At 36.1% G+C, this 10,809-nt stretch overlaps 1 protein-coding gene across 1 annotated transcript; it reads right to left on the bottom strand.

Moving 5' to 3' along the window:
• Positions 1–4,552: 4,552 nt before the first annotated feature.
• LOC139191785 (uncharacterized) lies at positions 4,553–5,512 on the bottom strand. The gene is made up of 2 exons (XM_070812804.1): positions 5,266–5,512; positions 4,553–5,121 (listed from the first exon to the last, which is right to left on the bottom strand). The coding sequence occupies exons 1-2, from the start codon at positions 5,510–5,512 to the stop codon at positions 4,553–4,555; spliced, it is 816 nt and encodes a 271-aa protein (XP_070668905.1).
• Between the last annotated feature and the right edge of the window lie 5,297 nt (positions 5,513–10,809).

The following is a 10,809-nucleotide window of genomic DNA, read 5'->3' as shown; positions in this document are numbered from 1 at the left end:
TTTGATTTACATGTCTTCCTGCTAGCACTACCTTTTTAATGAACCCTTGAAGGATTGTACTTTGCTCGAATTACTATCATATCAATTATATTCTTTGCTGTATCTTGATTCTGTTAGTATACAGTAATTCTGCATGTACTTTGTAGTCCTGCTGTTGTTTGAGCTCTGTCATTATAAGTTTTTGTTTTAAGCTTCGTAGTTGGCTTTTCAATTTGAAGCATTGAAACTCTACGCAAGCGAAAAGCTGCATTTCGTTTCAGATTTAGTCTTTTGAGCTATGACTTTTATCTTGAAGCTCTGTTTGTTAGTACGCAATAGTTAAGACCATTCATGTCGGTTTTTCTGTTGCATCATAGTTCTTAGCTGCAACTGTTAAGACTAAAGGAAGGCAATGATCTTTGCATATGCTAGAGTTTCAAGTTTTTTTTTTTGGCTTATGAACTAATCTTTGCATATGCTTACTTTTTGGTATCAAGTTGGACTAGCCATTTGGGAAGCTTGAAACTCTGGTGGGAAAGTTGCCTGTGGTAAGAGAGATTTACACTCACTCCTACGACAAGATAGAGTGCAACTGCTACCCAAAACACAGGCCAGGTGATATGAAATGTAGCTAAAAGAGTAAGCAAATGCAAAGCCAAAAGGACCCAACTACTGAGCCTATATCCACGATGTTCCATTCCCTAATAAGCTATAAGCCTGCCGAAACTAAATTCAAATGGTTCTCTTATCTTATCCAATCCATGCAACAGAATGTTTCAACTTAGTTTGAATGAGTCAACGATCTTGGAAGTATGAATTTTGTAATTTATGTATTTAGTTCTTAGTTATCTGTTATGTTTTAATTTGAAGAGTTTGGTTTCATCTCAAACTCTCTGTCAACTCTATATATATAATGAAAATATACACATGGCTAATTCATCTAGCCTAATTATACCTGAACTGAGATTTCTATCTTGGTATCATCCCTCTTTGCGTCTAACGACAAACTTTCTCTCAACTTTTCCCATGGATCTTGTTAATCGTACAACCTTAGGATATGGATGTATTTTGTTCGGCCAATGCTACTCTTGAATCATGTATGTTTCTTTTGTTGGCAAGAGAATTTGGTTTTTGTATTTTTATTGAGTCTCACTCTCATCCAATATTATTAATTTTAATAATATCTTTAATAAAAAAGCAATTAAAACAAAACAATAATGTAGTCCTAGTCTGAGCAAACACCAAACTGGTGACAATACTGTTTTCATTGTTCTGCTTCTTAGTCTGACACTGCACCAAACGTTTCACTAAGCTAGTCTAGCTTAGTCTAGTCTAAGCCAGTCCAGCTTAGTCCCTGAAGCTAGTCCAGTCCGAGACAGTCCGGTACAACAAACGCGCCCTAATATCTTAAAGTCAGGAAGGTTGATGGAGCTTTCATTGTAGCTTCTGACCTACTTATCCTATAGCTGACATGGATACCTCAGTGTTATTATGTTCCACAACATAAGCATAAAATTGTAAACTCAAATTTACTTGTATCCGATTGAATCGGCCCGAAGAATTTGAACTTGAACTTCTTTCAATATTTGAAAGATAAATATAACAATATTCATATTAATACTTATGCAACACATTTATGCAAAAATGATAACTAGGACTATTGGTTTGATCAAATGATTAATATTGAAAAGGAAAATAATTTATACATAACTCTTTTTTACCCCTGCACATTTTCGTCACAGTTTTCGAATCGAATAAGGCAAAAGATAATCAAAGATCACATTAAGAGCAAGTCCACCCCACACAGTTTAGCCCAACACCCAGTCCAAAAAGCAGCCTAGCACGTTGTCAATTTGCTCTAGCTCGCAAACCAGCCTGGCACCTAGCCCAAGCTAGGCAACAGACCAGCCCATTTCGGAGAGACCCAGAGGCTGGCCTATTTGGCTGGCGCATGCAACACATTCGCGACTGGGTGCGAGTAGGAGACAAGGGTGCATGCGGCAAGGCCCGCTTGTCAGCCCACTTGTGTTCACCCGGATTAGGGCTACGTGGCCCTCCTCAGTGCCGTTGGATTTCCAACAGCTAGTTTTTGTAGACCGTTGGATTTCCAACGATAAAAAATATTTAAATTTGACTTTTAAAATGGACCGTCCGATCACAGATCAATGATCCACGTTTTTTCACAAAAAATAATAGAAAAAGGCCTAACAGTCAGAAATATGACCATTGGCCACGTGGCAACTCCTTGGCTCTTGGATTTGAATATCTTCAAATCCAACGGTGCAGATTAATTAACTATATTAAAATTTATTAAAAATTATAAAAAAAATACAGAAAAATTATTAAAAAATACATAAAATTTTAAAAAATATATAGAAAATTTTAAAGAAGTTATTTTTTTTTCTATAAATACCTAACCCTCATCTTTCACCTTACACCACATTTCAATATTTTCTACACTTTCTATACTATCTACATTTCAATATTTTCTACACTTTAAGAGAAAAAACATGTCTTCATGGAAGCTCATTGAAGATGTTACGTTGTGTGAATGTTGGGTTCACACTACTCATAACTTAATTACGGGTAATGAGATGGATAAGCGAGAAATGTGGAGTAAAATTACGAAAGCATTTTGTGATGTACATGGAAAAGACGCCAGAACTAGTCAAGGTCTTCAGGGTCGTTGGAAAAAACTCAACGCATCCTTTACTTGTTGGAAACACGCCATCTCTCATGCTTCCGGTAACCTGCATAGTGGGACAAGTTTAGCGGATCAGGTGACAATATTTTTATTTATTTATACGCATTCCACCCACATCAATATTTTAATTTATTTAATTTCGTATGTAATTTTTATGTTATTTCTTATGTAATTTTTATATGCATTCCACCCGCATCAAAATTTTGATTTATTTAATTTCTTATGTAATTTTTATTTAATTTCTTATGTCATTTTTATGTAATTTATATGCATTCCACCCGTATCAATATTTTAATTTATTTATTTGTGTTACACCCGCATTTTTTAACACTATCTTATCCCACATTTTTATGGACACTACAAGCTCAAGCATTCTACAATTCAAAGAACCAGAACAAATCATTCAACAAATGGGAATGTTAGAAAATTGTCAAAGATTGCCCTAAATACAAAATTGTGGCAACCGGTTCAGAAGTTGTCATGCACGGCATGGGTCTACATAGTTTGCCAGAACTAGACACGGCCGAACAAGAAGCCGACACATTTGAAGACACGGAAGGGACGCCTGAACAAGTGCCCGAGACCGAACCGACTCGTCAGTCCCTCAGGCTTCAAGGTAAAAAGACATAAAAAAAAGGTAGTTCTTCCAAAAATGACTACACTAAATATATGGAGGAACTTGCTCGCCAAGGTGAACTAAACATGGCACGGGAAAAGGCTAGAGATGAGGAAAAAGTTGCTGCTATGGCAGCAATAATAGCAGCTACTAAGGCCCCTGACGCGGCGGCTGAGACACAAAGAGAAATAGTTAATCTAGAGAACGAGTTGGTTAGACAAGCACTTCATCCAGAAAATGAAATGCTTAGAGAAGAAAGGATGGCTCAAGCAGATCATGACACTATGAGCAAGTCTCTAGTAGGACTGTCTCCAAATTCAAACTATTTTTGGACATCAGAAAAAAGAGATGTCGTGCGAAGGAGGCGTGTAAGAGATGCGGAAACAAGTCAAGGGGGTTCTAGCTACACAAATCATAGCAACCAAGATCCTAGCACCACATATCCTAGCTCTAGAGACTTTGGATAATTTTTATGTAATTTCTTATTTTTTTTAGAATTTTATTTAATTTCTTATGTAATTTTTATGTTTTTTCTTTTTTTCTTTTGAACTTTATTTAATTTCTTATGTAATTTTTATGTTTTTTCTTATTTATTTTAAAAACTTTATTTATTTTTATTTAATTTATTATGCAATTTTGATGTAAATAATTATTTATTTTTGTACTTTATTTAAACACATGAAATAAGATTACATAAACTCACCAAATAAGATTACATAAACTCACCAAATAAACTTAAAAACAAAACACACTACATAGAATTACATAAACTTAAAAAAAAAAATACACTTTATTCTTCAACCACAAGCCTCATTTTAATTATCCTTCATGCAATCCCCACTGGTGCTCAATCAAGTCATTCTTGTGGGTTACGTGCCAGTATGGCTCTAGCACATCAGTGTACCGCTGAATGATCAATTCATTGTAACGTCCATCACGTTCCAACAGCTTGTGTTGCACAGGATCTTCGGTCCGATCATGAGCACAGTAGATACATGTTCTTGAGTTGTTCATCGGATCCGACTCATATTCATCGACGACATCATAATCATACTCATCTTCAACAATCATGTTGTAGAGAATAATACACGTCATCATGATGGATTGAAGAGCCTCGACATCAAACATTCTGGCTGTAGCCTTGACAATCGCCCAACGAGCTTGCAGGATACCAAAACAACGCTCGACATCCTTCCTACACCCTTCTTGACATTTTGCAAAGTGTTTTTCCTTTTCAGTATGTGGATGTGGCACTATTTTGACAAACGTTGACCACCTTGAGTAAATGCCATCTGCAAGGTAGTATGATCCCTCGTATTGGGTACCATTAACACAATATGTGCATCTCGGCGATTTTCCTTGCAGCAATCGAACACTGGGGATTGGGCAAGGACATTTAGATCATTCTGAGCTCCTAGAACACCAAAAAAAGCATGCCAAATCCATGTATCAAATGAAGCCACCGTTTCCAAAATGATGTTTTTGGCACATTTTATGTCGCCATAAGCTCCTTGCCACGCACTCGGACAATTTTTCCAAGTCCAGTACATGCAGTCGATGCTTCCAATCATGCCAGGGAAGCCTCGCATCTCACCCTTCCTCAGAAGCCTTCGCATGTCCCTTGGCGTGGGTGTCCGAAGGTACTCATTAGTGTAGAGGGCTTCAATTGCAGAGCAAAACCGCATCAAGGATTCCATAACAGTTGTTTTTCCCATCCTCGCGATCTCATCCACTTGATCTACAGATGCTCCATATGCAAGCATTCGAAAGAAAGCCGTAATTTTTTGCTCGCGAATAAGACCTAGAACATGAAAGGCATCCTCTTTTTGCACAAAGTATGGATCATGGTTGCAAATAGCACTCATGATTTTGTCAAACAAACTTCGTTGCATTCTAAAACGACGTCTAAAAACATGATCAGGGAATATGCTGTTGGGAATAAAATAATCTTCCAAGAGATCTTTACCTCGTCTTTCCCTTTTTCTATCGAGGTTTGCAGCACGTGTGAGTTTGGCTATCTGACCCACGACTTCCATGACACGGTGGGAATGTGAGGCCCTCTGTCTTCTATGGTGATCATCTTCATCCTCCTCCATGAAGAAAGCCTTATCTATACCTCCACCTTCCTTGATATTGGCCAATTCTGCCTGTTGTGCCAACAACTTTTTTTGTTGCTCCTGCAACTGTTTATACACTCTCCTTGAAGAAGACATTGTAATAAGAACTCAGGATTTAAAAACGATGAACAAGGATTCTGAGCTAAAAAGAAAGATTGAGCTTGGTGTGAGGATGGATGTAGGGATGTAGGGTTTATATGGACAAAAAAAGAAAGGATGAGGTTCTGGACAATGCCACGTGGCACTACATGATTGGTTGAAAATCTTATCGAAATCTTGGCTAAATTATTGTAAACCGGAAGTTACACGTGACGCATCGGGATTAGTCAAAAATCTCATCAAAAATTTATCCACAAAATAGTACGTTCGGATAATGACACGTGGCATGACGTGATTGGTTGAAAATCTTATCGAAATCTTGGCTAAATTATTGTAAAACGGAAGTGACATGTGGCGTGTTGGGATTGGTTCAAAATCTTAGCGGAAATCTATTCACAAAATAGTACGTTCGGATAATGACATGTGGCGTGACGAGATTGGTTAAAAATCCTATTCGAAATTAAAACTATTTTATTTTTTTATTCTTTTAGAAAAAATTTAAAAATATTTTAAATGGGCTGGGTGCCAGCGCAATTTGTAGGGGTGGAGATCGTTTGTTCCAGTGCATTTTTTCACTGGGTGCCAGCGCATTTTTTTAGGGGTGGAGATGCATTGGCCTATTACTGTTCATTGGAGTCTATTATTGTTCACTGGAGTGGATAAATGGGTTAGGTGCTGGCACAAAGTCCTTAGGGATGAACTTGCTCTAAACATATGAGTGTGCATAAATCATTTTTTCACACTAGCTAACAATTCTCGTTCTAAATTTTAGGCCCAATTCAACACACACACACACAGATATATATTATATTAAATGGAGAAAAATTAAGCGAGGGAGCTCTTCAACAATGATCGCATACGATATACCTATCCTTTCCGAATGGGTGAGGGCCATTAATTAACCCAATTGCCCTCCGTTCATACATCCTCCACCATTTTTATTATTAATAATATAAAAGTAAAGGAAAAAGATACAAGCAAGGGACTGTGCAAGACCGCAAAGACAAAACTATCGATAGAAACAAATAATAAGGACAAAACAAGATGTCACAAGTATGGGTAAGAAACTACAAAATCTAGGACTATAGACCACCAGTGATAAACATGACTATGGGCCCCAAAATAAAGATAATGCATCTACAACCTAATTTCCATCTCAGTAAATATGTGTACAGAAGACTTTGAATGCGTTTATAACCACTAATACTCATTGAATAAAACCTTAGTGGTTTTCAATTTTTTTATCAAAGTCCTTTGACTTTGTACACCTTAGTATTTTAGTATTAATATATTTCCATGTCAGCAATAAAGCTTGAGATTTTAGGATATTTAAAATCTGACATCTAATGAGCTATAATAAAAAAAAGGGTCAACAAAAAAATATGGAAAATTTCCAAAAAATAAAAAATAAAAAATGGAAAATTTTTCAAAATTTTGATTGAATAAAAATCAAATAACAATGTAATTCCTTTTGAAAATGTATATTAATAAATGGCAAGTACAAGTACGCATATATATATATCAATTAATCAATTGGAAACAATGTAAAAAAAGTGCCAAAAGAACGTTATCCAACATTGTTATGAATTTGACCAAAATAAAACATTGTTACGAATGATAAAATAGTTGTCATATGTCAAAAGAATGTACCAGTACACTCACTATATATAATTATCTATGAGTACAATTTCAACATTGTTCCAAAAGAAAAATGTTTTAATATAGAACCCATAAAAATGTTTAAGAAGAATGTACCCTTATAATTATATGACGACAATGGTGTGCATAATTATAAATTTAAAAAATGTGGGTACATTTTATACAAAAATAATTCGTATATGTTATACAAAAAAATGGGTACGTTTTATTTAAAAAAAAAAAAAAACAATGAGTGCACTTTATGTAGAAAACAATGTGTACATTTTATATAAACAACAATGAATACATTTTAGATTTAAAAAAATGGGTACATTTTACATATAACAAGTGGTTCATTTTAAAAGAAACATGTGACAACCCGTCCCAAATTTTATTATTTTATAAATTTAAAAAACGTGATTTTACGAAAATGCCCTAGAGGTGAAGGGTTTTTTACTTCCATTGACCAACGTATAGTGAGACGTACGGAATTCTTTTAGCGTATTCCTAAAGTACTCGACAATACGGGCTCGTAGACGCAAGCAGAAGAGGATTTGGAGTTACGGTTAAAGTTTTACAAAACTGTAAACTCGATAAGTATTTTTTTTAGTGTTGTTAGAATATGGGAAAGAAAAGAAGAGAGTCAGGAAGGAAGAACAGAGGGAAAACGGGATTGGGCAAAGCTGCCCAATCTGGAAGAAGAAAGAGAGGGCAAATCAAGAGAAGGGAGAAGGAGGGAAAGGAGGGAAAGGAGGGAAAAGAGGGAGAAAGAAAATAAGGGGAGTAGTCGGGTTCTTTTAACCCGCGCGAAGACCCGGTTTTATAAGGTTGTTTTCCCGACAGTTTTTTCGTCCAAATTTCCGGTTTTCTTCAACCTCCTATCACCCTCAAACACCCTCAAGATATCCCAGCATCCAAATTGACCCAAAAATCAACGAGTTTCGTTGTGATTTCGTGAAGAACACCCACACGGGTGCCGTGAGATCTTTGCTCCAAATCTACCATTTTTGAAGTAATTTCTTCCAATTACCACTACCCATACACTTCCCTTGAGCCTAGAAATAATGCCCAATTGTTGGTTGAAACGGCGAAGTTGAGTAGAAGACGAATCGATCACACCCAAGACCTAGGGTTTCCGACGGGTTTTATCAAAATTGAAGCTCTTCTCGGCCAAATTGGCCTTGGTCAAAGGCGCCGTTCGTTCGGGACACCTCAATGTGCATGCTAGGAAAATGGTAGGGCGGACTCCAGGTGAGTGGATCTTTTCCTTTTTATCGCATATATATATGATTGGTAATTCCACAAACGTTTATAAATTGATTATTGCATATGAGAACTGTGAATATTTTGAAGTACTAATATGAACTACGAATGGCTTGATCCTTGTTTAAGATACGTAAAAAGTCTAACGAGACGTTAGATGCAGCCATACAATAAATGAGACTAAGTAATTGAGACAATAACCTTGTTAGGAGAATTGAGCAAGATGAAGAAGATTAGTGGAAAATCTGAGATGTAACATTATGATTTGGTGGTTAAACGTTGGTCATAAATCAATATATGAAGAATCAAGAAATTGAAGTAAGGAAATATAAGTAATGATAGTTAATTTAACTAGTGTTTAGTTGGACTTATCACCGATAATTATTCCCGAAAACAAGTAGTTCGGGAGTGGGACGTTACAGATTATGCATATTTCTCCATCTTATGTATATGTATATAATTGGAGATATTATGATATGTTGAATTTCAGACTTACATCCTAATATTTCCATCTGTATATTCCTTGCACATAATTATTGTGAACGCTCTGAAGTGCAAAGGTGAATGCAGGACACATAGGTAAGTTCAGGTAAGTATACGGTATTAGTTGAACTGATGGGGTTATGGTATGACTACATTTATGTTTTAAGCAACTCCGACACTGTCGTACAGGTTGCAATAGTAGGCAACTCTAGCATTGTCGTACAGGTTGCTTATGAATCGTACATGTTGTATTAGATGTATTTAAAGCTCATAAACCTGCACCCCGGTGTTAGTGCTTCCACCCGTAGTCAGGGCACAATCTTTCACGTAATGTTCACCTCTTGCACCCTACGCTCACCTTGAATTCAAGGTAGGTGCACATGCCTGTCGTACAGACCACTATAGGTGGTTCCGATTCATAGGTGACTATTCACGCGATCATAGCACTTGAGCGTATTCATTTACACCCAGTCCTGTCATATAAACCACTACAGTGGTTCCGACTCGTGTGCAGGCGTAGTGCCGTATAGGTCACTAGAGGTGACTCATGCTAAATTAAGATATGAGCTGTAGACTTAGCCGTACGGGTCACAAGAGGTGGATCTAGCTGGCATATCATTTGCATATGCGATGAGATATAAATATGTCGTACAGGTCATTATAGGTGACTCCGACTTATATGCTAGCAATGATTAATGAGATATATGAGGAGATATGGATAAGTCGTATAGGTCACTAGAGGTGACCCCGACTTATAAGCTAGCATATGTGATGAATATGTGATGAGCTAGCATATGTGATGAATATGTGATGAGCTAGCATATGTGATGAATATGCGATAAGCTAGCATATGTGATGAAATATGTGATGAACTAGTATATGTGATGAGATATGGGTAAGTCGTACAGGTCACCATAGGTGACTTCGACTTGCTTACTAGTATGAGTTATTAATCACATGATTATTTGATATTACTGACGAGAGGCTATATTGTGGTATATTTATGATATTTTCTGGAAATTATACAGCTGTTGTAGCAAGGGATTATAATGTTTTATATGGGTTCTATTAAAATTTTATTTATAGGGCCACTCACCTTTATTTTGTCTTCACCCTCCAGGTCTTATTAGCTGAGCTTTCTTATCGTCGAAGATTCGTGGCTATTCTTAGTATTGGAGATTATTTCGAGGGTATGATTCTTAATTCACTCTTCTGTACTTGCTTATGCTTTAACGTCACATGTGAAGTGGGTTCATTCCCGCTCACCGGTGCACTCTGGTATTTAGGCACTCTTAGGTTTAAATTTATTCACATTTTTCCACATTATCACACTTTATGGCTTCGTCACCTTCCAGGTGTCGACCAGCACAGCTCGATTCGGAGTCCTAGTAGACATTCTGGGTCGGGGTGTGTCAAAATATGGATACATTATAAATAAAATGGATGCAAATAAAGGGTGAAAAAATTATCAGTACAGATAAAAATTTAAAAAAATATGGGAACAAAAAAAATTAATATATGGGTACAAATTAAAACTATAAAGAAAATTAGTACAAATTAAAAATGGGTGCAAACTAAAAATAGAAATATATGATACAAAGTTTAGCCCTAAATATAAATATACCAAACGGTACCGTTTCTAACACTAAATGAATATATTTAGTAATAAAATTTAATTATCTTGACACGTAAATATTTTATTGTTGAAATAATGACGTTCATTAAAACCTAAGAACCTTGATCAAAAGTTGAAAAAGAATAAGATTTTAATCAATGAAAAAAAGAATGAAAATCTAATTTCTCCTGTGCGTACAAATAATCGCATTTGACATATATGTGTGTGTGTGTATCCACATTTATCAGTTTACGTATTCGACCTCTTTCTTCTCAAACTCTTTTTCTTTTTCTTT

The sequence above is a fragment of the Malus domestica genome, chromosome 15 (assembly GCF_042453785.1).
Source record: "Malus domestica chromosome 15, GDT2T_hap1".
Taxonomy (NCBI): Eukaryota; Viridiplantae; Streptophyta; class Magnoliopsida; order Rosales; family Rosaceae; genus Malus; species Malus domestica.
This window is presented reverse-complemented; position numbering and strand designations above follow the sequence as displayed.

What these genes read in the sequence shown, in the direction of transcription:
- LOC139191785 (XM_070812804.1), bottom strand. Translation starts at nt 5,512, where the DNA reads ATGTCTTCTTCAAGGAGAGTGTATAAACAGTTGCAGGAGCAACAAAAA. An exon ending in TAGAAAAAGGGAAAGACGAG is followed by an intron (nt 5,122 to 5,265) that starts GTAAAGATCTCT and finishes TTGTGCAAAAAG; the next exon opens with AGGATGCCTTTCATGTTCTA.